This window comes from Scyliorhinus torazame, chromosome 12 (genome assembly GCF_047496885.1).
Source record: "Scyliorhinus torazame isolate Kashiwa2021f chromosome 12, sScyTor2.1, whole genome shotgun sequence".
NCBI classification, from domain to species: Eukaryota; Metazoa; Chordata; class Chondrichthyes; order Carcharhiniformes; family Scyliorhinidae; genus Scyliorhinus; species Scyliorhinus torazame.
This window is the reverse complement of record NC_092718.1, coordinates 6970975-6998166: the sequence shown is the minus strand read 5'-3', so window position 1 is coordinate 6998166 and position 27192 is coordinate 6970975. Positions and strand designations below refer to the sequence as shown.

The following is a 27192-nucleotide window of genomic DNA, read 5'->3' as shown; positions in this document are numbered from 1 at the left end:
CATTTAGCAGCATGAAACCCAGGCAATTTTCATTCTTTCTAAAATGGTGATACTGAGGCTAGTTACCGAGATACATAGAAGATGGGAGCAGGAGGAGGCCTTTTGGCCCTATGAGCCTGCTCCGCCATTTATCACGATCATGGCTCATCATCCAACTCAATAGCCTAACCCTGCTTTCTCCCCATAACCTTTTTTAAAGTCTTTTTATTGGCATTTCTCATACTTATAAACAGTTGTATATACTCCTCGTTGCTGGCCTCGAACAGGTTTTGGAACAAGCCGACAAACTGTCCCAAAGTGTCCAGTTCTGGTGGAGAAATTCCGAAAGGTCAACGAGCCAGTCTGCAGCCGTGGGTGGTGCTGCCGATCGCCAGCCGAGCAGGATTCTCCGGCGTGCGATTAAGAAAGCGAAAGCGAGGGCTTTAGCCCCCTTCCCCATGTATAGTTCTGGCTGCTCCAATACCCCGAAGATTGCCAGTATCGGGCATGGCTTCACCCCCATAACCTTGGACACTGCCTCGAAAAAGGCTGCCCAGAACCCAGCAAGTTTGGGACAAGCCCAAAACATGTGGGTGTGGTTGGCCGGGCCTCTCTGGCACCGTTCACATTCGTCCTCCACCTCCGGAAAGAACCTGCTCATTCGGGTTCTGGTCAGGTGCGCTCTGTGCACCACTTTGAGCTGCATTAGGCTTAGCCATGCGCAGGAAGAGGTGGCTCCCCATAACCTTTGATCCTATTCGCACCAAGTGCTATATCCAGCCGCCTCTTGAATATACTCAATGGTTTAGCATCAACTACTTCCTATGGTAATGAATTCCACAGGCTCACCACTCTTTGGGTGAAGAAATGTCTCCTCATCTCTGTTCGAAATGGTTTACCCTGAATCCTCAAACTGTGACCCCTGGTTCAGGACACACCCACCATCAGAAACATCTCCACTGCATTTACCCTGTCTAGTCCAGTTAGAATTTTGTAAGTCTCTATGAGATCCCCCCTCATTCTTCTTAACTCCAGCGAGAATAATCCTAACCTAGTCACTCTCTCCCCATATAACAGTCCCGCCATCCCTGGAATCAGTCTGGTAAATCTTTGTTGCACTCCCTTTGTTGCAAGAACATCCTTCCTCAGAAAGAGACCAAAACTGCATACAATATTCTAGATGTGGCCTCACCAAGGCCCTGTATAATTGCAGCAACTCATCCCTGCTTCTGTACTCGAAACCTCTCGCAATGAAGGCCAACATACCATTAGCCTTCTTTACCGCCCGCTGCACCTACATGCTTACCTTCAGCGAATGGTGCACAAGGACACTCAGGTCCCGCTGCACACTCCCCTCTCACAATTTACAACCGTTCAGGTAATAATCTGCCTTCCTGTTTTTGCTTCCAAAGTGAATAACCTCACACTTATCCAAATTATACTGCATCTGCCATTGATTGGCCCACTCGTCCAACCTGTCCAGATCATACTGTAGGATCACTGCATCATCATCACAGTTCACCCTCCCACCCAACTTGGTATCATCCGCAAACTTTGAAATGTTATATTTTGTTCCCTCATCCAAATCATTAATATATATTGTGAATAGCTGGGGTCCCAGGACCAATCCCTGTGGCACCACACTAGGTACTGCCTGCCAATTTGAAAAGGACCCATTAATTCCTCTTTATTTCCTTTCTGCCAACCAGTTTTCTATCCACCTCAATACACTTCCCCCAATCCCATGCTCTTTAATCTTGCACAATAATCTCTTATGCGGGATTTTGTCAAATGCCTTCTGAAAGTCCAAATATACATCAACTGGCTCGCCCTTGTCAAATGTACTAGTTACACCTTCAAAGAATTCCAACCGATTTGTCAAGCATGATTTCCCCTTCATATATCCATGCTGACTCTGGCTGATCCTGCCACTGCTGTCTAAATGTCCCGCTATAAAGTCCTTGATAATGGATTCAAGCATTTTCCCCACCACCAATGTTAGGCTTAGTGGTCTATAATTCCCTGCTTTCTCTCTACCTCTCTTTTTGAATATTGGAGTGACATTAGCTACCCTCCAATCTGCAGGGACTCTTCCAGTCTATAGAATCCCGGAAGATGACCACCAATGCATCCACTATTTCCAGAGCCACCTCCTTAAGCTCTCTGGGATGTAGATTCTCAGGCCCTGGGGATTTATCTGCCTTCAATCCAATTAATTTTCCCAGCACCATTTCTCTACTAATGTTGATCTCCCTCAGTTCTTCCCTCTCACTAAACCTTTCATCCTCCAACATTTCTGGTATCTGATTTGTGTCCCCTTTTGTGAAGACAGAACCAAAGTATGTATTCAATTGCTCAACCATTTCTTTGTCCCTTATTATACATTCCCCTGTTTCTGTCTGTAGGGGGCCTACACTTACCAATCTCTTTCTCTTCACATACCTATAGAAACTCTTAGTGTCAGTCTTTATGTTCCCTGCAAGCTTACTTTTGTACTGTATTTTCGCCTTTTTAATCAATCCCTTGGTCCTCCTTTGCTGAATTTTAAACTGCTCCCAATCCTCAGACCCATTATTTTTCTTGGCCAATCTGTATGCTTCTTCCTTGGATCGGATACTATTTCTAATTTCCTTTGTAAGCCATGGATTGGCCCTCTTACCCATTTTGCTTTTGTGCCAGACAGGAATGAACAGTTACTGCAGTTCCCCCATCTGTTCCTTGAATGTTTGCCATTGCCTATCCACTGTCATCCCTTTAAGTAACTCTCCCCAATCTACCATGGCCAACTCACGCCTCAGATCTTCAATTTCCTCTATTAAGATTGAGCACCCTAGTCTCCGAATCAACTACTTCACTCTCCATCTTAATAAAAATTTCTATCAGCTTATGGTCGTTCATCCCCAAGCAGTCTCGCACAGCCAGATTGGCAATGATTCCCTTCTCATTACACAGTACCCAGTCTAAGATGTCCTGCTCTCTAGTTGATTCCTCCACATATTGGTCAAGGAAACCATCCCGTATACACTCCAGGAATTCCTCCTCTACGGCATTGTGGCTAATTTGATTTGCCCAATCTATGTGCAGATTAAATCACCCATGATCACTGATATTCCCTTATTACATGCATCTCTAATTTTGTGTTTAATGGCATTCCCAACATCACCACTGTAGTTTGGGGGTCTATATATGACACCCACTAATGTTTTTTGCCCCATGGTATTTCTCAACTCTACCCATATAGACTCCACATTGTCAGAGCTAATATCCTTTCTCACTATTGTGTTAATTTCCTCTTTAACCAACAGTGCCACACCACCACCTTTTCTTTTATGCCTGTCCTTCCTAAATACTGAAAACCCTGGGACATTCAGTTCCCATCCCTGGTCACCCGGCAGCCATGTCTCCGTAATTCCAATTATATCGTACCCATTTATATCTACCTGCGCGATTAGTTCATCCACTTTATTGCAAATGCTCCCTACATTAAGGCACAGAGCCTTTAAGTTTGTCTTTTTCACAGTGTTTGTCTTGCTCCCAATATTTTTCTCTTTTGCCATATTTGAATTTTGCCTTTGGTTTCTCTGCCCATCATTTTTCTTATTCACTTTTATACCTTTTGTTTTTGACCTTGCTCCCTCTTTCTCTGACTCCTTACATAGGTTCCCCTCCCCCTGGCATGTTAGTTTAAACCCTCCCCAACAGCGGTTCCAGCATTGTGTTGACTAAGATTCTGCCAATTCAAGTCATCAAATGGGGTTCTTCTGATCTGTATCATAGACTGCATCTGCTCAGTTCATAACATGAAAGCAAAAGATTGTCTCTCCTCGCTGTCTTTCTTTAATATATTCCCTATCACTCCTTTAAGAGTATTACCAACTATAGATGGTGGTGATTTTTCCTTTTGTTCTGTTTCTTCCTATCAGCAATCAGCAGCTGTCAAATGGCACAAGCTCCAATACTATTTCTTTAATTGCTCTCATTCATTGACAGAAAAATAAATTCAAATTTCACAAAGCAGCAGTTCAAACCAGAAAGGCAACAAGGATAAAGGACTGGAAATGAAAATGTTACCCTAAATAGCCAGAAAATGTCAACAAAAGGGATCAGTGTGAAATGGTTATTATCCAGATGCAGTTCCTTGCAACAATTCCATTTAACTTACTGGAATAGTGAGAAACTAAAGAGCACAGACATCCCATTATATACATCCTTACTGCAAAGTATGTAACATGAAGCCCACTATTAACACACCTATTTTTCAGTAAATTATGGATTTTTTTGTGTTTAAATTTAAAGCACCCAATGCTTTTTTTTTCCAATTAAGGGGTAATTTAGCGTGGCCAATCCACCTAACCTGAACATCTTTGGGTTGTGGGGTGAGACCCATGCAGGCACAGGGAAAATGTGCAAACTCCACACGGACAGTGACCAGAGGCTGGGATTGAACCTGAATCCTCGGTGCCATGAGGCAGCAGTGCTAACCGTTGCGCCACCGTGCTGCCCACATATTATGGAATTACTGTTTATTTAACTTTACATACTTACTGCTCTCTCTGCTATAAAGATGGGCATATGCTCCTTCCTGAAAGCTTGCAAGGGACTTCTCTTCACTTCACTTACAATGTGCACTTGGACATCATCCTAAAAGATAACCCAGACAAAAGTAAAAACCTCAAAAACTAAATCCAGTCTAACCAACCTACAAACAATTAAAAGCACAGTACTGGTAGGGGGATGGTATGATAGCATAGCTTCTTGTTGCTCTGCTTTGATGTGCGAGAGCAGCAAAACAAAAGGGCATAGATAATTCCTTGTACAATGAAATCTAAATTTCAATCACGTTCTATGAGGCACATCATGCAGGTTACGTGGATTGGCCACTCTTTTGAGGTAAACCAAATGTAAGAAAGGAAACAATTTAGGGATAAAGCAAAAAAGGACCGCTCATGACTGCTGCCCGAACATAACAAAGATCAACGGAAACTTAAAAACATCAAATGAAAGTGCAATTAAAGGGGTCAATAAAGCACTCCAACCCCTGCGGTGCCCACCCGGCACAGAAGGCCTTGATGGTGCCTGTGGACACCACATGCTCCCTTTCTAGGGACACCCGGATGCAAATATAGCCACAAAAGAGGGGCAGACAGTCTGGTTGGACGGCCCCTCTCAGTCGCCCCCTGCCTAGGCCTATAAACGGCGAGCTTTGCCATGCCCAAGAGCAGGTTTACAAGGAGGCCCTCGACCTTCCCTGCACCAGGGGCCCATAGATCAGGAGCTTGGGGCGGAAGTGCAAACAAAACGTCAACAAAAGATTTGTCAGTAAACTAAAAAGGGAGTGCAGCCTATAAAACATAACATAGACATGGTCCACGGAATCCACGAGGTCGCAAAAATGGCAGGCTTCCTGGGAGTCCGTGAACCGGTGCAATCAGTGGTTGTACAACACTGCTGCATTCAACACGCTCCACCCCAGGTCCGCAAGACTGAGGGGGAGGACTCCTCCAAGAGGGACATCCAGTGGGGACCTCCACCACCGGCGGCAACAAGGCACGCCATGGGGAGTCCTGGTAAGGGATGAGGATAAGGAGGTGAAGGGTGTGCAGCCGCAGCCCATACGGGAAACCCCTCCAAGCAGTGCAAAAAGGCACAGAGGGCATTTCCGTCAGGCGGCTAGGATTGTGGGGCACCAGCCCCCGAGGGAGGCTTCAAGGCCTGGACCCAAAGTGGAATTCCATCCGAGTAGGGGTTCGCTCAGGCGGGAAGCCGCTGCAAAGCTGCGCATCCTCTTGACCGTGAGCGCCATCGGGTCCAAGCACGACCGTTTTGAGTTCTTGGATGGCATCAATTGCAATCTGGACATCCACCGCCGTTGTGCTAACCCGTGGGGTGTCATTCAGCCCCCTCCTCCACCAACTAGCACATTCCCGATCCTGGCTACCCCAGCAGCCACAGCCCGTTCCTCCACCACTTGAAGTGGTATTGGCGGAGATGCAGATTCCTGAGCAGTGGCTCCCTGACGACAGCCACCACTCCTGATGGGAGAGAGCTGCGGTGCGAGGAGACCATGCTCCAGACATTGAGCAAGCCCTGATAAAAGATGGACAGTGCCTGCAGGGGGTAACGAAGACCCTGCAGATCTAGGAATAGGAGCTGCACGTCATAATTCAGGCCATGCATCTGGCAGAAGAAATGCATCGCCAGGGCTCATCATTGTGGAGGGGCTCAAGTTATCGCTGCAGAATCTGAAAGTGGAAGGTCGCCACTTGGGTGCAAAGGCACACCAGCGCCTCACCACCCTCCCTAAGCGGGAGACTCAGAACCTCAGCAGCAAACCAGTGCAGTCTCTTGTCCCAAAGAACTCTACAAGCATTCTCTGGAGCTCTGTGACAAAGGAGGGATCAGCCAGTACCAAAACATGGAGGCTATCAGCTGGTTTATGACGAGGACGCGACCCCTGTAAGGCAGCACTCAAGAGCAGTCCTGTCCAGCATTTCAAGCGAGCGGTGACCTTGGCCTCCATTAGCCGGCCAGGATTCCTCAGCCAGGCAAAGATTGACTCCCAAGCAGAGGCTGCTGGTCCTACTCCAGGTGAAAGGCCTGAGCTCCTCTGGGAGAGGGGGTCCATCTGTCACGGACCGACTAGGAGTCCAGATCACTTGGCTCAGTTGCTCCTGCAGAGTACGCAGCCTGGCACTCAGTCTCCTCAGGTCAGCAGGTCCGTGAACATCATTAGCACATCATCAGCGTAAGCAGAGAGGACCACTCCAATGCCCGGCCCGCGCAGAACCAGTCCTGACAACCTGCTCCGCAGGAGGCACAGGAAAGGTTCCACGCAAACGGAACAGAGTTAGCCAGACATGTGGGAGCCCTGACACATTCCTCTCCCAAAGCAAAGGGGCGCCGTCAGGGACCCGTTGACCTTAACGAGACACTCTGCAGCAGAAGTCGGATCCGGGTGAAGAAATGTATCCTGAACCAGAATGCTTGCAGAGTCCCAACTAAATATTCATGATCTACCCTGTCGCAAGCTTTCTCTGGATCAAGGGGCAGAAAGGCACCCGACAGGCCAGCCCTCTGGGAATGATGGACCAGGTCCCGGACCAGATGGATGTTGTCGTAGATTGTCCTGCTCGGGACCATGAAGGATTGTTCCAGGTGGATCATGTGCTCCACAGTGCCAAGGTGCAAACACATCGCCTTGTCGAAGATCTTGTAATCCATGCTGAGGGAAACCGGTCGCAGATCCACCCTCCCCTCTTTGGCAGCAGGGTAATGGTGGCCTGCACCACGAGGGAGGGATCACCCCGGCCGTGATACTTTCTCCCAGGTCCCCCACGTAGTCGCTCCCCAGGAGTCCCAGAACGTCCTGAAGAACCCTACTGTTGTTTAGTAGAAGCTTCGGGCCCTGACATCCGCCAGATCTGAGACGAGACAGACCACGGAGAGCACGGACACAGCGGGAGGAGGGGAATGGCCGGACAGGAGGGTGGGGCACCGTGGATGGACCCCTTCCTTCCTTCCCAAAAGACTCGATGGGCCAAATTGCCTCCTTCTGCATTGTAGGGATTCTATGATAATGGGTGGAGAAAGAGGGATTTAAGCCAGGAGTGGTCACAGCAGAGAGTTAACGTGTATGAACTTGCGAATGGCAGTAAAACTCACTGGTAACTAAGGGGAATAGTATAAAGAGACATCCAAGAGAAGGAAACTTTTTTATAAAACTATTTATTTCTTCAGATTGAACAAATTAAAGAAGTTTCAATTGTATAGAAACTCTGTACAATGAGCATGTGCCACTACTGGGCTGCATCAATCTCTCCAGTAGGTCCACTGTACTAATCCACTACTGAAATGTATTGATCAAATTCAAGAACATAAAGCTTCTGCCCATCCCCTTCAGGAATTACAGACAAACACATTTTAACTGGAAACATTGTCAGGGCAGCAAAATTGCTGAGATTATTAAACAAAATAATTTTCAGAGTCCATCACGCTTAAGTACATCAATAGGCTTATCCAAAGCAGCATGTTGGATAAGCAATCCAAAAGCTCAGAGGGGTTGAGTGAGACAGTAGTGTGTAATCAGCATTGTTGAAGCTGATCACCCCCACCCTCCATGTCTACAGATATCGCCAAAGGGCAGCATCTGGGTGAGGAATGGCAGAGGCTCGAAATGGATCCTTAAGGTGACAGAGCAGTGATGGGAACTGAAGCCAGTAACGGAGATGTTCTGGTTGTGGATGAAGAGCGAGAGTTGAACCAAGCAAACACAATACTATGGGGCTGGATAATGGAAAAATGTCACAGGGGAAAATCAAATACTCTCGAGTGGATTACCTCATACATGGTGGGCTCCTTTAACGTCCCTTTGTTTTCTTGGTCATGGAGCCTAGAAGGAGAATAAATTGGCATAATCTCATTATGTATTTCAGTGTTTATACAGACAGGTGATTCTTTCTTTAAACTGCCTCAACATGGAGTCAAGCATCTCGAAACACTAGGATAGAACTTCAAATGCAGTTAGACACAAACAAAATAAAACAGCTTGCATTTTAAAAGCAATAAGATTTAGTTAACATTTGTAAAGAAAACTAAACTGGAAATCTAAACTGGAAGTCCATCAGCATTTGAAAAGCGAAACATGACATAAAGATGCCCAAAGATGTGCAGGTTAGGTGGATCGCTAGTGCTAAATTGCCCCTTAGGGTGGAGTTCAGGAATAGGGCAGGGGAGTGGGCCTAGGTGGGGTGATCTTTCGAAGGGTTGCCGCAGACTCAATGGGCCGAATGGTCTCCTTCTGCATTGTAGGGATTCTATAAGCAATTAGAATGGGGAGAAACAAAAGCGATAATTAGGATAGTATGATGTTGCTTCAGTAATGTTATTCATCCGTCACTTCAAACTACTCCAAAGCACCCTCATTAACAATGACAGACATCGCTTCCAGGCCTTTTGGCTAAGATCAAGTGTAGTATCTGCTCTGCCTTTTGGCTCAGATTTGGTATGTCTCTCTTGTGGGTACCATGAATTGGATTCAATCTGAATTTGAATTGTTTTTTGGAACAGGCAAGGAGCTGGATTCGGGGTTCACCCCTGTCCACACTCGAGCCCTGGCTTTGTAACTCAGAAAAAGTCATTTAAAAAAAAACAATGACAGACAAATAGATAAATATCCACCATATACTTAAACCCAATGATCATTTCCCGTCCCCATCAGCCCTCTACTCCTCACACCACCTATACCACCATCACCTCTCTATCCCCATTGTCTCCTATACCCTTCTGCCCCATTGCCTCTATACCTCAGCTCCCGCCTCCTACATCCCTCAGCCCCCATTGCCCCCAATACCCCTCAATCTCCATTGCCCCTATACCCTTCTGCCCCATCACCCCCTATACCCCTCAGTTCCCATCATCCACAGGAGGCACGGTAGCACAGTGGTCAGCACTGTTGCTTCACAGCACCAGGGTCCCAGGTTTGATTCCCAGCTTGGGTCACTGTCTGTGCGGAGTCTGCGCGTTCTCCCCGCGTCTGCGTGGGTTTCCTCCGGGTGCTCCGGTTTCCTCCCACAGTCCAAAGATGTGCAGGTTAGGTGGATTGGCCATTCAGAGTTCTCCTTCTGGGTACTCGAACAGGTGCCGGATTATGGCGATTTTCACAGTAATTTCATTGCAGTGTTAATGTCAGCCTACTTGTGACTAAAGATTATTTAATCAATTGTCCTGTGAACCTGGGACCCTGTGAAGCACCTACCTTGCTGCCTGATTAATAAGGGGACCAGGGGTTATGGGGAGAAGGCAGGAGAATGGGGATGAGAAAAACATCAGCCAGGATTGAATGGCGGAGCAGACTCGGTGGGCCGAATGGCCTAATTCTGCTCCTATGTTTTGTTTTTGACACCTCCAATGAACTGGAGAATGGACTCTTACTAGAAGAAGGTGGAACAAGAGTCCCAATGGCCATCCCCCCTCAGCGCACAGGAGGAGCAAAGGCGACAGCAGCTCAACTTCATTCACATCTCACTCCCAGGACTCTGGGTTCCCTCAACAACTCAACCGGACACTCACCGGAGCAGGAAGGCGTGAAAGGCCCGGGTGTGCCGGAGGAGCGAGTCCATCTCACACACAGGGCCGGGTTGAGGGGGGGGCTCTGGAGCTGAACCAACAACTTTCAAAATCCAAACCGCCGCCGCCGGCCCGCGCGCCTCAACGTCACTTCCGCCGGCGGTCGGTGCCAATATTTTCGCTTCGTTATTTTAACGAACAATCTCCCGTTCGCAAGTTTTCGGGGCGAGGACTCGCCTCCCAAATGTGTATTTTCTAATTTAAAATTTGTTTTTTGACCTCATGGTCCGCGCGCCGCGCCGCCTCACCGCGCAGGAACATAGTGCCGGCCTGGAGAGAAAGTAGTGCGGCGCTCCTTCCCTGCTTTTGTCACGGGGAACGGGCCGCGGCGGTGGCTTTAAAGGTGCGGCCGATGAGGGGAGCCGCCTGGGGGGTGAGTCTGCGCCGCCGCGGCCGGGCTACGGGCGCCGGGTTCGGCGGCGGGAGGTTGGCGGCGGCCGCTATTTAAGGGCGCGGCGGTGAGGGGTTCTTCCTTTTCCGGCCGCCGCCATCCCGGAGCGGGCGCAGGGGAGATGGTGAGAGGGGGAAGAGGGCGAGAAGCCGCGGAACCCGGCCCGGGGACCCCGGCCCCGCAGCCAGGACCGGCCCCGCGGCTTCCCAAACGTTAAACTACAAAACGATGGTGTGGGGGTTTGGGTGGGAGCCCCGGGGCCCGGCCGCCATTTTAGAGCCGGGTGGGGGGAGGGGAGACGGGGACACGTTGTCTCCTGGAAGCTGGTCTCGGGGCGGCGGGAGAAAGCTCTCTCTGGGAAACCCTGCTGCCATCCTATTCCTGCTCCATCGTGAACTCTTCATTTGGGGTTGGGAGCCGGGGTTGTGTCACATACTGCCCGGAGCTGCTCCATGTGACTGGGTGTTTGTGCCAAAACCTACAGTCTCCTGGAGAGGGAGAGAGCTGCTTGCAGTCTCGCAACCCCCTGGACCACTGTTGCTCCTTCGTGTTTTCGTTGCAAATCATAACAAGAGAAGTTTATTGCTTCGGTTGGAGTCCCTTAAACTGATCTCTGGAAAATGTACCCTATCTTCGTGTGACAACGAGGTCTTAATTAATTCGTCTTGATTTAATACGGGGAGAAGGCAAGACAGCAGTGGTTAACACAGTTGCTTCGCAGCTCCAGGGTCCCAGGTTTGATTCCCGGCTGGGTCACTGTGTGGAGTCTGCACGTTCTCCCTCTGTCTGCGCTTTTCCTCCAGGTGCTTAGGCTTCCTAAGATGTGCAGGTAGATACGTGGGCTTCAGTAGGGTGCTTTTTGTAAGTGCCGATGTGGGCTCGATGGATCGAATGGACTCCTTCTGCACTGTAAATTCTATGATTCTAGAATGGGGATGAGAAAAATATCAGCCATGTTGAATGGTGGAGCAGACTCAAAGGGCCGAGTGGCTTCATTGTGCTCCTGCATCTTATGGTCTCAATTGATCTGGCTGATGGTGCAATGGTTAGCACTGCAGCTTCACACCGCTGTGGTCCCGGGTTCCATCCCGCTCTGGGTCACTGTCCATGTGAAGTTTGCACATTCACCCCGTGTTTGCGTGGGTTTCGCCCCCACAACCCAACGTTGTGCAGGGTTGGTGGCCATGCTAAATTGCCCCTTAATTGAAAAATTAATTGGGTACTCTAAATTTTAAAGAAAAAATCAAAAATAAAATGTGGATGCTGAATGTCGGCAGAATATGCGTTGTTTATTAGGTGCCCCTTACTGAGTACCCACTTGCGTTTGACGCTTGTAGCATTACAGATGGCACCTAGGACCAGAGAATGGGTCTCCATATTAGGGGCTGGTTTACAACAGGGCTAAAGAGCTGGCTTTTAAAGCAGGCCAGCAGCACAGTTCAATTCCTGTACCAGCCTCCCCGAACAGGTGTCGGAATGTGGCAACTAGGGGCTTTTCACAGTAACTTCATTTGAAGCACGGTAGCATTGTGGATAACACAATTGCTTCACAGCTCCAGGGTCCCAGGTTCGATTCCGGCTTGGGTCACTGTCTGTGTGGAGTCTGCACTTCCTCCGGGTGCTCCGGTTTCCTCCCACAGTCCAAAGAAGTGCAGGTTAGGTGGATTGGCCATGATAAATCGCCCATAGTGTCCAAAATTGCCCTTATTGTTGGGTGGGGTTATGGGGATAGGGTGGAGGTGTTGACCTTGGGTAGGGTGCTCTTTCCAGGAGCCGGTGCAGACTCGATGGGCTGAATGGCCTCCTTCTGCACTGTAAATTCTATGATTAATCCTAAGACAAAGGTTCAGCGTGGGCCAAAGGGCCTGTTCTGTGCTGTATTTTTCTATGTTCTAAGCCTACTTGTGACAAATAAGTGAATTTCATTTCACATCATCAAAGTGGCAAGAAACCCAGGCAGTAGGTTTTGCTGCTGAGATTCTGGCTACTTCGATGAGATTTGTGTCTGAATGACCACCTTTTTGTATTATCTTTCAGGCGTGTGCTCGACCATTGATAACTGTGTACAGCGACAAGGGTGAAATATCAGGCAAAAATGTTGTTATGCCTGCTGTTTTCAAGGCTCCTATCCGGCCAGATATCGTGAACTTTGTACACACAAATCTACGCAAAAACAACAGGCAGCCATATGCTGTGAGTGCAGATGCAGGTAAAGTTTTCTAGATGAATTTAGGTAAGAGTATTTATAGTCATGGATTTAGACAACGCAATCTATGCGTGTAAAAAGTTACTGGACATTGCTACATTGGAGGGGTCACCACAGGAGTAGGCCTTTCAACCCCTGAGCCTGTCTGTATTAACCAGTACTTTTGCATAGGCCAAATCTTAATGTTTTGGACTAAAGGCTACTTGGCAGTATGTAAAGCTAATATGAAAGCAAGCTACAGTGGATGCTGGAATTCTGAAATACAAAAGTAACCCCATCATCTTTTGTTTCCAGCAAGTTCAATTTGGAATCCGTTTAGGTATTAATAGCTGAGTCCTCAGCAGCTCACTTTTAAGGCATTTCGTGCAGAGATGTTTCAATTGTATGAATCTAGATTTAAGTTGAAAGGAAGTAAAATTGTTTGAAATGTTAAAGTTATGAAAATGTGACCAGCCACCCACTCTGATCCCACCTTCCAGTATTTGGTCTGTAACCTTGCAGGTTACAACATTTCAGGTATTGAATCTGGTAACTGGCCTCTCCACTAGGGGAAACAAATCTTCTGTCCACTGTCTCAGCCCCTCATAATTTTGTACATTCCAATCCAGTCACCCTTTGTTCTATGAACAATTACCCCAGCCTATCAATCCTGCAATTTTCCAGCTCTGGCCGTGTTCTTGTAAATCTCTTCTATACTCCAGAATAATTGTGTGACCAAAACTGCATGGAAAACGCCAGCATTTTATACAGTTCTAGCATTACATTCCTGCTTTTGTATTCTGTGCCTCCTGCAGTAAAATAAACCATTCCGTATGCCTTATTTACCACTTATCTACCTGTCCTGCCAACTTCAAGGACATGTGACCATGCACTCCCAAGTTCTCTCCTTTCCTCAACTCCTGTCAAGATCCTGATGCTCATTTAGCATTCCCTTGCTTTGTTGGCCCTCCCGAAATGCATTATTTTACACTTTTCCAGATTGAATGCCAATTCCCTGTCCATTCAAACGAGCCACTGACATTTTGGAGTCCAAAGTTATCCTTTTGGCTATTGGCTGTTTTTTCTTTCCCCAATAATGCCTCCCACATTTACATCTAAGCCATAATATATACCACAAACAGCTGGGGATCCAATATATACCACAAACAGCTGGGGATCCAACACTGGGCCCTGTAGAATGCCACTTGAAAACCACTTTCCGCTCACTAAAACATCTCGGTTCTTTCCTGTCACTGAGCTGCCACATTCTCCTGTTTCCCATGAGCTTTTTCTAACTAGTCTTACCATGTGGAACCATGTCAAATGTCTTACTAAAATCCATGTAGTCCACATCATCCACTGCACTACTTCTGCAAATGACAGTTGGCGCTAGATCAATGATAAATCTGAGATTGATAGATTTTTATTAGCCAAAATTATTCAGGGATGTGGGACATGGTGAATATATGGAGTACACCATGGATTACATATAATCAAGTTGAATGGTAGGGCAGGCTCCAGGGGCTAAATGGCATTGCTGCTCCTACATACTCTTCAAAACTTCTTGTCGGAGAGGATGGGTCGTGCAAAAACTAGGAACCATAAATATTACTCACTAATAAACCCAAAAACTGATTTGGGGGGGAACTTGAGACCAACATCCAAGACTTAGCCCAGGCACAAAAGGAAGACGAAGCATTAAAGGAGATTTTAAAAGGAAACTTCCCAGCTCCCTGTGACAGGTTTAGAAATTCTCTGACGGTTTTAGCTGGAGAGTGGTTTGATATGGAACTCTACCATGGAAAGTAATTGATATGAATACCATAGATGCATTTTATGAGGAAGTTCGATAAACACATGGAGAAATAATAGGATGTGTAGACAGGATGAGATGAAATGGGGTGGAAGGAGGCATGTGGAGGATAAGCATGGGCATGGATTAGTTACGTGAGTGACCTATTTCCATTCTGTATGTTCCATGTATGTGGTTTTATGCTTCTTACTGAGGTGAAAGTTACCAATCTGAAATTCCCTTGTAACAGGTATTGGTTACTTGATGGCTTTGCTCCATTATTTGTATTGAAACAAACGTTTATTTTTCAGGTCACCAAACCAGTGCTGAATCGTGGGGTACAGGCAGGGCTGTGGCTCGTATTCCCCGTGTACGGGGTGGTGGCACCCATCGCTCTGGCCAGGGTGCTTTTGGCAATGTATCCTATTCAGTGTGTAAAATTAAATATTGACAATTCGGGCATGCATCCACAATACTATTTTGTATTCTCTCCTTTAACAAACAGCAATTTGTCTAATTTGAACTGCATAATCTGTTGGCCTAATATTCCAAATTGCTATGATGGTGTAATTTGCGTCTTACGCTGTGTGCAGTGGCAGTTGCCTACTGTCATTAAGCTGGCACAGAGGAATGACGAGCATTGAAATCTGAGCAAAAATGTATGTCCAATGTTGCTCATTTTGGAAAAGCTGTGCACCTTAACCCACATCACAGATGTGTCGTGGTGGTCGCATGTTTGCTCCCACAAAGACTTGGCGCCGTTGGCACCGCAGGGTGAATGTGACTCAGAAGCGATATGCCATCTGTTCTTCTCTGGCTGCATCTGCCCTCCCTGCTTTGGTCCTGTCAAAAGGTAAGAATATGCAGGTTAAAATGCTCAGGTCACACTGAAATACAAGCTTAGTGCTCTGTTAAAATTGTTAATGATCAAAACACTAACCATTTTGGTATTTCATGCCCAAGAGACCAGTGAGATTGATAGATTTTTTGCCACTGGTTCACTTTTCGCTACAGTAAATTGTTTTCTATTGAGTGCATTGACATGATAAATACAGTAGATGGGCGCTTTCCAGGTAATTAGAGCCAGTGTTATAAAGCAGTTTAGTGGATTTGTATCCGTGGCAATTTCAATGAGCATGAGTGAAAATTATCTGTTGAGAAGAATCGCTGCTCGAGTCTTCGTTTGCATCAAGATAAGACATTCTGGAATACGAGTGCAAGCAGGTTACTTGTCTGTTCAAATTTATTCTAATCTTCATTTAAGTGGCATTGAAGACAGAAAATGTTTAATGGGGTTGGTTGAAATTAGGAGCGCTAAGATTTTGAAATGTTGCTCGTGGGAATGTACTGCGTGTCTTAAATCATGTGGATTTTACAGGCACATCTTTCGGATGTAGTTTGAAACATGCTTCAATGCTATTGTTTGAATGAGGGCTTGCTATGATGGTGTAATTTGCGTCCAATGCTGTGCACAGTGACAGTTGCCTTCTGTTTTTACACTGGTGCAGACATATGACGACCATTTAGATCTGAGCAGCTCCTGAACATGTTAGTGGTGATTTTCACACATTTGAGTGACTTGAGAATTTAAGCTTTTCTCAACAAGACCAACTGTTTAATTTCATATCATTGTACCACTGTGCATCATAGAATTTTACAGGCAGTATTCAGCCAGTTTGCTCCATTGTGACTGCTAGCCTTAGCTTTCACTTTGCCCACTGAAATTTTCCTTTTTCAGCTAACTAAAACCCATTTCCCTTTGTTAAAATGAGTTCTATTTCTGGTGAGAAATTCTGTGTCCTAAGGCCCTGCTGTATGCATTTTTACTGCAATCGTAAGTCACATTAATTGTAATAGGAGGAGGTGAATGGAGAGGAAAACATTATCTTCACTACTGATATACAGATGGGAAATCATAGAATCCCTACAGTGCAGAAGAAAGCACTCTACCCAAGCCCACTAACCCACCCTATCCCAACAACCTAACCTACACATCTTTGGTCTGTGGGAGGGAACCCACGCAGACATGGGGAGAAGTGGAAAGTCCACATACGGTCAACCAAGACTGGAATTGAACCTGGGTCCCTGGCACTGTGAGGCAGCAGTGCTTAACACTGCTGCCCATATCGTTTTGCTTTGACCAGTTCTGATTTTGGTCGTTCTAACTTTTGGAGCTGAATAGGGGGATTTGGTCTGTACTTTACAATTTTATAACCATTTGCAGGTCATCGCATTGAAGAAATCCCAGAGCTCCCACTTGTGGTTGAAGACAAGATTGAAAGCTATAAAAAGACAAAGGAGGCTGTTCTGATGCTAAAGAAACTGAAAGCCTGGAATGACATCAAAAAGGCAAGCAACTATTTTCCTTAATCAGTGATACAGAGAAAGAGAGGAGATGAGTTTTCACTTCAGGTCTGTGTTTCTGATGATTTCGAAGATCTGATCTTGGGTGAATTTTTAGAAAGACAATTGATTATTGTTTGGAATTGGCCAAAATGGGATTGATTTTTATCCCTGCAGGTTTATGCTTCCCAGCGTATGCGAGCAGGCAAAGGTAAAATGAGGAACCGTCGCCGCGTCCGGCGGAAGGGCCCATGTGTTATCTACAACGAGGACAATGGTGTTGTAAGAGCTTTCAGGAATATCCCAGGTAATTAATTTTAAGCAGTGGAAGATTTTTTTCAATGGGCAGAATGAATGTTCTAGATTTTTTGATTAATACAATTAGTTTTTTGGGGGCAACTGTAGTTTATTGAAAATTACTGATTTATTAAGTTTGTTCAGTTTTGGAGAAAGAAAGAATACCAATCAGTAATATACTGTTAAAGACCAAGAGCACCTATTGTGTGGTCGGAGCTACATAGAATGATGAGATTCCACTTCAAGGTCCGTGTTTTTGAAAACTTGTGATATTAGTGGAAGTTCTGACTTGAGTAGCAGAGGTGGGGTAACGCATATTAAAATGGAGATCATTTGCAAATTTTTATAATCTAAAGTCCATTGAATGTTCTTATTTATGTGGTCAGTTCATTCTGGCTTGAGGGAGGAGGGGAACTGGGGTACAGTCCCTCCTTTCGGTGTGGGCAAGTTTGTTTTTATCATGCTGGTGGGAAAAAATTTGTTTTTTTTTTTTTTTTTTTTTTTGCAATGGTTATTGTAATGTAATATGTTATTTGAGCCGAAGATAGTACTGTACTTGGTGGAGAATCTAATGCTGCTTTACATTGTCACCTGCAGGCATAACTCTTCTCAACGTCAACAAATTAAATGTCCTGAGACTTGCTCCTGGTGGCCACGTAGGGCGGTTCTGCATCTGGACAGAGAGTGCTTTCCGTAAGCTGGATGACCTGTATGGAACTTGGCGCAAGCCTTCTAAATTGAAGATTGGATACAAGTAAGGCTCGATGATATTAAAATGTGGATAGGTGGGTGTATCTGTCTCCTTCCCAAAATGGCAGTTAAAATGTATGAGAATCATAACATGATCGAACCTGTTGAGCCTGATTTGCACCTTATGGACCCAGGAGGATGGAGACCAATAGCAGCACTCTTTACTCTGAGCTCGTTGCATTTTCTTTTATCACATTGAGAATAATTGAAGACTCGCTGTAATCTTGTGACAATGATGAGATTCCACTTCACGGTCCGTGTTTTTGACAACTCGTGATATTAATGGAAGTTCTGATGTCTGACAGAAGCAACACGTTGAAATTAGCACACATTACAGTGGGTGTAGAAGTTTTGTTCAATGTTGCTTTGGCCAATGATTGAAATATGAATTCTGTTTGGTACAACCTAGATACCTAAAGAGGCACCCATATGTATGTTTGCCGTTCCTTTCTATTTAACATCAGCATGCTGCCCAACAAACTTGACCCTAAGTTCCATGCTCATGGCCTATGATTCCCTGCAATAATTCCACCAGTGATTTTAGTTTTAATGTTGCTTGTGCCCTATCTATTGCTTTTGTTTTTTACTATAACTACTTTTATATTCCAGTCTTCCTATTCACAAGATGACAAACACAGATCTGAGTCGCATCATGAAGAGTCAGGAAATCCAGAAGGCTCTTCGTCCACCAAAGTAAGTTAGAATGTTTCTCCTTGTCTGTCTTTCTAGGAGCCGTTGTCCTGCGATTTTGGTTGAATTCTACATGTTTAATGGGATTAATGCAAATGGATACACAACTTGCGTATTGGAGTTTTTAGACCGTGATGATGTTCCACTTCATGGTCCGTGTTTTTGATACCTTGTGATATGAGTGGAAGTTCTGACGTCTTAACTAACATGGGCTAAAGTTGGGATAATTGTCGGGGAGTGGGAAACATGTGAAGCACGTTACGAAAATGGCAACTTCAGCTAACTTGGCATTATCCACTTATCCAACCTGGAGGTAGGCAGGCATGCACCACGAGGCGTCACGGCCACCTCTGTTACTAGAATGCCTTGGTTGTGCTTCTTTTCCATTGGGGCACTGCTTGAGATCACAAACTTGCTGTTGAAGTACTGGCACACTAATTCCTGTACCAAACCAACATAAATAGAGGACTTTTGTTTTACTGTACCTTTCTGCATTGCAACCTGATGTGTTCATATTTTCCACAGCAAAAAGATTCAGCGCAAGGTACTCAAGAAGAACCCACTGAAGAACTTGAGGATCATGACCAAACTGAATCCATATTCCAAGACTGCACGACGCCGTGCAATTCTCCTGCAGGAAAAGAATGTAAGTGGCTACGTACCGGTCCTGCTTTTGTGCGGAGGCCTGATAGAAATCTGGCCATGCTTTAAAAAAAATTAATTGAGAGTACCCAATTAATTTTTTTCCGCGTAAGGGGCAATTTAGTGTTCAATCCACCTACCCTGCACATCTTTGGGTTGTAGGGGCGAAACCCACGCAAACACTGGGAGAATGTGCAAACTCCACATGGACAGTGACCCAGAGCCGGGATCGAACCTGGGGCCTCGGCGACGTGAGACTGCAGTGCTACCACTGCGCCACGGTGCTGTCCTAGAAATCTGGCCATGCTTGTGTTGATGGCCTGTGGATTCTGTAGAGGACAGTAAATGAGCTAGTGGTATTTTTTTTTTTTTAATAAACATTCTATTGCGGTATTTTTTGGTATATCAACAACACAATAAACCATGTACATGAAACTATCAACATAGTGCAAAAGCCATCTCCCTCCCTTACAGGTCCCACATTTATTAAGCCCCTACTCTAAGCTAAACTAATAATCCCCCCCCCCCCCCCCCCCTCCTTCTGCTGACGATTAATTTTCTGCTAAGAAGTCGTCGAACGGTTGCCCCCTCCGGGCGAACCCTAACTGACCCACAAGGCGAACTTGATTTTCTCCAAACAGAAAGCTAGCCAGGTCTCTGACCTCGGGTGCTTTGAGTCACTCCAAGCTAATCGTATCTGTCTTCCAGGCTACCAGGGAAGCAAAGGCCAGAACGTCTGCCTCTTTCTCCTCCTGGATTCCCTGGTCTTCCGACACCCCGAACATCGCTACCTCTGGACTCAGCGCCACCCTTGTTTTTAACACCGGGGACATGACGTCTGCAAACCCCTGCCAAAATCCCCTAAGCTTCAGACATGCCCAGAACGTGTGGACATGGTTCGCTGGTCCTCCCGTACATTTTGCACACCTGTCTTCCATCCCAAATAATCTGCTCATCCGGGCCACTGTCGTGTGAGCCCGGTGAACGACCTTAAATTGTATCAGGCTGAGCCTGGAGCATGTTGCGGAGGGGTTGACTCTACTCAACGCGTCCACCTATAAACCATCCTCTATCTCTCCTCCCACTTGCACTTCAGCTCCTCGGTCTGCGTCTCCTCTGACCCCATAAGTTCCTTGTAAATGTCACAGACGCTCCCTTCTCCTACCCATCCTCTGGAAACTACCCTGTCCTGAATCCCCCTTACCGGTAGGAGCGGGAAGGTTGACATCTCTTTGCGTAGGAAGTCCCGCACCTGCAGATACCTGAATTTGTTTCCCCTCGCCAACCTAAACTTCGCCTCAAGCGCCCTCATACTTGGAAAGCTCCCCTCTATAAACATATTCCCCCATCCTCTCAATCCCTGCTCTCCGCTATATCCGGAACCTCCCCCCCCATCCATACTTCCCGGGGCAAACCGGTGATTATTACAGATTGGGGACCAGACCGATGCTCCCTCTGCTCCCGCATGTCTCCTCCATTGCCCCCAGACCCTCAGGGCCGCCGCCACCACGGGGCTGGTGGAGTACCGTGCCGGCAGAGGCGCAGCTACCATCAACTGGTACCCTCGCATGAAGCCGCCTCCATACGCTCCCAGGCCGAACCCTCCCCCACCGCCCACTTCCTGATCATGGCTATATTCGCTGCCCAGTAATAGTTACTAAAATTTGCTAGCGCCAGCCTGCCCTCTCCCCGTCTGCGCTCAAGCATTACCTTCCTTACCCGTGGGGTCTTGCCCGCCCAAACCAAGCCAGAGATCACTTTGTTGACTCGTTTAAAAAGACCGTGGAATAAAGATGGGGAGACATTGAAACACGAACAGGAATCTCGGGAGGACTGTCATCTTCACCGTCTGCACCCTCCCAGCTAATGACAACGGGAGCGCATCCCATCTCCGAAAATCGTCCTTCATTTGGTCTACTAGCCGGGCCAGATTTAATTTATGCAGCCGGTCCCATTCCTGCGAGCCACTTGAATGCCTAGATACCTAAAGCTTCCCCCTACTAATCTTAACGGCAGCTCCCCCAATCGCCTCTCCTGTCCCCTCGCCTGGATCGCAAACATCTCACTTTTCCCCAGATTTAGCTCATACCCCGAAAACCGGCCAAATTCCCCAAGAATCCTCATGATTTCTTCCATCCCCTCTAATGGGGCCGTTGCATACAGAAGCAGGTTGTCTGCATAGAGCGATACTCTGTGCTCCACCACCCCTCCCTGGACCAGCCCCTTGAGGCTCTCGGAGCAATTGCCAACGGCTCTATAGCTAGTGCAAACAACAGTGGGGAGAGAGGGCATCCCTGTCTTGTCCCCCCGGTGCAGTCTAAAATAGTCCGATGTTGTCCTATTCGTGCGTACACTTGCCACAGGAGCCTGATACAGCAACCTGACCGAGTCAATAAAGCCCTGTCCAAATCCGAACCGTCCCAGTACCTCCCACGGATAATCCCATTCTACCCGATCAAAAGCCTTTTCTGCATCCATTGTGATCACTACCTCCACCTCCCTACCTTCCGTGGGGATCATGATCACGTTTAACAGCCTTCTTGCATTGGCCACTAACTGCCTACCCTTAACAAACCCCGTCTGGTCCTCCCCAATAACGTCCAGAACTCAATCCTGGAGGACAAAACTTTGGCCAGCAGCTTGGCGTCCACATTCAACAGGGATATTGGCCTGTAGGACCTGCACAGCTCCGGGTTCTTGTCCCACTTCAGAATCAGCAAAATCGTGGCCTGTGACATCGTCCGGGGCAGCACACCTCTTTCCCTTGCCCCATTGAACATCCTCATCAATACCGGCCCCAATATCCCAGAAAACGTTTAATAAAACTCTACTGGGTACCTGTCCGGCCCTGGGGCTTTACCTGCCTGCATGGCCTTCAGACCCTCCACTATCTCTTCCAACCTGATCGGGGCCCCCAGCCCATATACCAGCTCCCCGTCCACCTTTGGGAAATTCAGCCCCCCCAAGAAGTGCCTCTGGCCCCGTAGGGGGTTCCGACCTATACAGCCTACTGTAGAAATCCCTACACGCCATATTCACCCCTGCTGAATCTCCAACCAGGTTAGCTAGTGGTATTTTTAACTGCACTGAAAATGTTGGGATTCATTCAACTTTTGATTCAAGATTCTGATTGTAGCCTGAATATTAAGTGCAATCCTTCACAAATGCTTTCTGAAATCGGGTCATCCAGAGGTCAATGTGACAATTGGTCCAAATGGGCTTTCCCTGCTTGTGTTGAGTCTGAATGCTGGAATGTTAATCTGTTTTTCGGACAATTCATTCTTTTTTAAGGTCAAATCACATGTTTGCTACTGACGGCTAATAACAAATAATTCAGGAATCCTTTGATTCTGGCAGTAAACTGGCTTGAAACATTTTTTAAAATGTTTGTGTGGAGATGCAATCATTGTGTAATTTTTCAGGTTTCTAAGATACGCTTTCTTTGCCCTTTCAGTACAAAGCCAAGCTCGAGAAGAAGCAAAAGGTGGCAGCAGTGCCGGCAGCGGCAGCAGTGTAACCTGAAGCTCTTGTTCGACAGGAGCTCAACTGCCATATGGATTCTTTGCATTGCTGTATGGAATTGATCTAAATAAAATCTTATTTAAAATATATACTTAAGCATCTTTTTCTGTTGTCCACATCACGACGGCAGCACGTTTCTCCATTCTGCCAGCCGGCCAATGGGGTTTCCCATTGTGGGCAGCCCCTCTCTGTTGGGAAATCCCTGGGTGTGGGTGCGCTACCAGCGCAATGGAGAATCCTGCCCTGTAATCATACCACCTCTAGAATCATAATCCAGAAGGAAGCTATTTTGGCCCTTCATGCCTGTACCAGCTCTTCGATCTGTTCAATAGGGCGACAGACAGGAGTTTCTGTGGCTGCAAACTAGTGTCCAGGATGTATTGCCACCAATTCAAGGATATCTGAGTGGCTGCAAAACATAATCGCTTTTTGTCACAAGTAGGCTTCAATGAAGTTACTGTGGAAAACCCCTAGTCGCCACATTCCGGCGCCTGTTCGGGGAGGCCAGTACGGGAATTGAACCTGCGCTGCTGGCATTGTTCTGCAAGCTGTCTATTTAGCCCACTGCTAAACCAGCCCCTCTCATTCTCAAGTTGTGGAGATGCTGGGGTGAGCTCAGTAAGAAGTCTTACAACACGAGAAAGTCCAACAGGTTTGTTTCAAACACTAGCTTTCGGAGCACTGTTCCTTCCTCGGGTGAATCACTGAGCTCACATTCTCAAGGGAGAATGGGAGCAGCCAGAAGTCATTGTGCACATTGGCACAAATAGAAATAGGGATGAGGTCCTGAGGGGTGATTATAAAAAGCTGGGAAAAATTAAGAAGCAGGACATAAAGGGTGAAAACCTGGATTACTTCAGAACAGGAGAATATGGCAGATGAAAGGGGTTGCAACTGAATTGTAGGGGCAGATTTGCCACAAGGGAGAGTTTAAACTAGATTGGCAAGGGAGTGGGATCCTCCGAGCAGGGAAGCAAATGAGGGGCTGAAGGAGATACAGTACAGACATGATAGGCAAGAGCATGGCAGGGAGCTAGGAAACCTGTTGGATTAAATTGCATCTATTTCAATGCAAGAGGGCTGACGGGTGAGGCTGATGTACCCCCCATGGACATGGAACTGGGATATAGCCATAACAAACATGGCTACGGGAGCGACAGGACTGGCAGCTTAATGTGCCAGAGTACAGGTGCATTTTTGATTAGGGGGGAGCATCGCAGCAGTAGTTGGAAATGAAATAGTCGAGGGTTCATGCAGTGAGGCTTTGTGGGTGGAAGTAAGAAAGGGATGGTGACATTGGGGTGCTATGGGCCCCCAAATAGTCAACAGGAATTAGAAGAATAAATATGCAGGGAGATTGGGGGGACTTGCAGGAGTAACGGTATATTAATTTTCCTAACAGACTGGGACTTATAAAGTGTTCAGGAAAGTTTCCTCAGGCAGTGTATGGGAGTCCCCTGACCTGCTCTTGAGAAATGGGGCAGGGCAAGGGGGACCGCTTTGGGACCAGTGACCATAGTTCTATCAATTTTAAAGTAGTTTTGGGTAGGGACAAAACTGGTCCACAGGTGCAAGTTCTAAATTGGGGCACGGTGAATTTTGATGGAATTAAACAGGAGCTTCCAAGGGTTGATTGGAGTAGATTGAGGGAAAAGGCCTCTGGCAAGTTGGGAGGCTTTTAAAAGTGAAATAGCTAGAATTCAGGATCTATATGTTCCAGTTAGGATGAAGGGCAAGGTTGGCAGGAGTAGGGAACCCTGGATGACAAAACAGGTTTTGGCCAAGAAAATGGAGGCATAGCTCGGGTACAAGCAGCTGGAATCGAGGGATTCCCTGCAATTTTACAGGAGTCTACTCAAAAAGGATATTAGGAAGGCACAAAAGGGGCATGAGGTAGCTTTGGCTGAGAGGATTAAGGTGAGCCCAAAGGAATTCTTTAAGTATATTAAAGGAATAACGAGAGAATAGTACCCCACAAGGACCAAAGTGGACACGTGGAACCGCAGGAGATGGACTAGGTTCTCAATGAATATTTCTGTTTACCGTGGAGAAAATCATGAAGACTTGGAAACCAGGGACGGTTAGTGATATATTGGGGACAGTTCATGTCACAGGGGCTGGTTTAGCACGGCTAAATCGCTGGCTTTGAAAGCAGACCAAGGCAGGCTAGCAGCACGGTTCAATTCCCGTACCAGCCGGCCCGAACAGGTGCCGGAATGTGGTGACTAGAGGCTTTTCACAGTAACTTCATTAGAAGCCTACTTGTGACAATAAGCGACTTCTTTCATTTCATTCAACGGTAGAGGAGGTGATGGACGTATTAAAATGTACGAAGGTAGGTAAATCTGGCTCTGACCAGGTATATTCAAGAACGCCGAGTATGGCTGGAGAAGAAATTACAGGAGCCCTGGCTGAGATATGAGACTGAAGGGTAGCAAATGCGCCCTTAAGGACTGCAAAGGGCAGCACGGCTGCACAGTGGTTAGCACTGCAGCCTCACGGTGCTGAGGTCCCAGGCTCTGGGTCACTTCATGAGTTTGCACATTCTTCCCGTGTCTGCGTGGGTTTCACCCCCACAACCCAAAGATGTGCAGGGTAGGTGGATTGGCCGCGCTAAATTGCCCCTTAATTGGAAAAAATGAATTGGGAACTCAATTTTTTTTTAAAAAAGGGCTGCAAAGAAAAACCTGGGAATTATAGAACAGTAAGCCTGTGGTGGGTAAGTTACTGGAGAGGATACTGAGGGATAAGATATACAGCCATTTGGAAAGACTGGGCTGAATTCTCCGATTTCCAGGCTATGTCCGGAGGATCCGTGGTGTTTTACGTGGGAAAAATCGGTGCGGCCGCAGCACCGAACCTCCAACCGGTGAGGGGCTCGCAGCCGCGCCATGTAAAACACACCGCCTTCCCGATACAAATGGCTGGAGAATTGCTGGTCCCGTGGCCGCTCAGGCGCAAATCGCCAACCTGCAGCGGTTGCGCCGTACAACATGGTGCCGGCCATGCGTCAGATAATGCCCCCCCCCGGACACCCCCCCCCCCCCCCAGCCCTCCACGAAGACACCCCCCATCAGCCATCCGCGAAGCCCCCCCCCCCCCCCGGGCCAGCAGCACAGCTTCTGCCCAACTGCTGGCGGAGCTGGACACAGTCCGCGGGCGCGAGGTTCCCGATAACAGAGCACACGTTCCCCGCGCGGTCGGGAACTCTGCGCATCGGGGGAGAGCCTTCAGGTAACATCCTGAGACCGTCCCAAAGGTGTGGAGTGCGCTCCTCGATGGTGACATTTTGAAAGGGACAGAGCATCTAATAACAGGCACCGCCCCCAATTTCATCGTAATAAGGGATTCTCCGCCCAATCACAGATTACAAAATCGGCGTCAGGAAAAAATAGAATCCCACCCAGGGTTTGATTAGGAGCAGTCGGCACGGCTTTGTACATGGGAGATTATGCCTTACAAATTTGTTAGAGTTCTTTGTTGAAGTGACCAGGAAGGTTGATGAGGGCAGGGTGGTAGACGTAGTCTATATGGACTTCAGTAAGGCCTTTGATAATGTTCCACGTGGTAGGCTACTCTGGAAGATTAGATCACATGGAATCCAAGGAGAGCTGGCAAATTGAATATACAAATGGCTTGGTGGTCAGAAGCAGACGGTAATGGTGTAAGGATCCTTGTCGAACTAGAGGCTCAGGTCAGTGCTGGGTCTATTGCTCTTTGTTATTTATATCAACAATTTGGATGAGAATGTACTAGGCATAATCACTAAGTTTGCAGATGACACTAAAATATTGTAGACGGTGAGGAAGATTATCAAACATTGCGGCAGGATTTTGATCAACTGAGGCAGTGGGCTGAGAAATGGCAAACAGTACAAGAACTGGCAAGTTATGCCACAGTTGTGTCGAACCTTGGTAAGGCCGCACTTGGAATATTGTGCACAATTCTGGTAGCCACACTACCAGAAGGATGTGGAGAGGGTGCAGAGGAGGTACACTAGGATGTTGCCTGATCTGGAGGGTGTTAGCTATGTGGAGAGGCTGAATAGACTCGGACTGTTTTCATTAGAAAGACGGAGGTTGAGTGGTGACCTGATAGAGGTCTACAAGATTATGAGGGGCATGGATCGAGTGGATGGGCAAGGCACTCTTTCCCAGGGTGGAGGGGTCAGTCACCAGGGGGCATAGGTTTAAGGTCCGTGGGGCAAAGTTTAGAGGAGATGTGCGAGGCAGGTTTTTTACACCGAGGGTGGTGAGTGCCTGGAACGCGTTGCCAGGTTGTGGCGTTCAAAAGGCATCTCAACAAACACTTGGATAGGATGGGGATTTTCACAGTAACATCATTGCAGTGTTAATGTAAGCCTACTTGTGACACTAATAAAATTGTGTTTTCTAATGATGGCACAAAGACTTAATTCACAATCGTTCCTCTAATTGATTTGAAATGCAAAAAATGCAGATATACTGAGGCAAGCAG

The 27192-nt window shown here is 47.1% G+C and overlaps 2 protein-coding genes, 5 non-coding genes and 1 pseudogene across 11 annotated transcripts in view; 7 read left to right on the top strand and 1 right to left on the bottom strand.

The window, feature by feature from the left end:
* zwilch (zwilch kinetochore protein) overlaps positions 1-10268 on the bottom strand; it is a 101569-nt gene extending 91301 nt beyond the window's left edge. For all 4 annotated transcript variants that reach the window (XR_011933851.1, XM_072470370.1, XM_072470371.1 and 1 more), the window contains exons 1-3: positions 10048-10268; positions 8317-8368; positions 4525-4620 (exon numbers count right to left, since the gene is read on the bottom strand). Coding sequence is in view for 3 of the 4 variants with exons in the window: in XM_072470370.1 (XP_072326471.1) it covers positions 4525-4620; positions 8317-8368; positions 10048-10097 (198 nt within the window). In the remaining variant the exon portion in view is untranslated. The remainder of the gene's footprint in view (positions 1-4524; positions 4621-8316; positions 8369-10047) is intronic.
* Positions 8916-9121, top strand: LOC140387561 (U2 spliceosomal RNA; annotated as a pseudogene).
* A 173-nt stretch (positions 10269-10441) lies between the features above and the next one.
* On the top strand, positions 10442-22805 carry rpl4 (ribosomal protein L4). 2 transcript variants are annotated; one of them, XM_072470373.1, is made up of 10 exons: positions 10442-10477; positions 12533-12704; positions 14784-14890; positions 15187-15325; positions 16697-16821; positions 16993-17122; positions 17710-17866; positions 18472-18555; positions 19078-19198; positions 22649-22805. In XM_072470373.1, the coding sequence occupies exons 1-10, from the start codon at positions 10457-10459 to the stop codon at positions 22709-22711; spliced, it is 1119 nt and encodes a 372-aa protein (XP_072326474.1). In that variant the 5' UTR covers positions 10442-10456; the 3' UTR covers positions 22712-22805. The 2 variants fall into 2 exon arrangements, with proteins under 2 accessions (XP_072326474.1, XP_072326475.1); XM_072470374.1 differs by lacking the exon at positions 10442-10477 and adding an exon at positions 10485-10619.
* On the top strand, positions 15027-15126 carry LOC140387586 (small nucleolar RNA SNORD16). The gene has a single exon (XR_011933919.1). It is a non-coding gene; the product is annotated as a small nucleolar RNA SNORD16 (small nucleolar RNA).
* On the top strand, positions 15909-16008 carry LOC140387587 (small nucleolar RNA SNORD16). The gene has a single exon (XR_011933920.1). It is a non-coding gene; the product is annotated as a small nucleolar RNA SNORD16 (small nucleolar RNA).
* Positions 17333-17404, top strand: LOC140387583 (small nucleolar RNA SNORD18). Its single transcript, XR_011933916.1, has one exon. It is a non-coding gene; the product is annotated as a small nucleolar RNA SNORD18 (small nucleolar RNA).
* Positions 18091-18161, top strand: LOC140387584 (small nucleolar RNA SNORD18). The gene has a single exon (XR_011933917.1). It is a non-coding gene; the product is annotated as a small nucleolar RNA SNORD18 (small nucleolar RNA).
* Positions 18680-18750, top strand: LOC140387585 (small nucleolar RNA SNORD18). Its single transcript, XR_011933918.1, has one exon. It is a non-coding gene; the product is annotated as a small nucleolar RNA SNORD18 (small nucleolar RNA).
* Positions 22806-27192: the final 4387 nt, after the last annotated feature.

Excerpts from the sequence above, each read along its gene's own strand:
- rpl4 (XM_072470373.1), top strand. The coding sequence starts at position 10,457 with ATGAGGGGAGCCGCCTGGGGG. Across the intron at positions 14,891-15,186 it reads GCCAGGGTGCTTTTGGCAAT|ATGTGTCGTGGTGGTCGCAT; the intron begins GTATCCTATTCA and ends CCCACATCACAG. Across the intron at positions 17,123-17,709 it reads AGCTTTCAGGAATATCCCAG|GCATAACTCTTCTCAACGTC; the intron begins GTAATTAATTTT and ends TGTCACCTGCAG.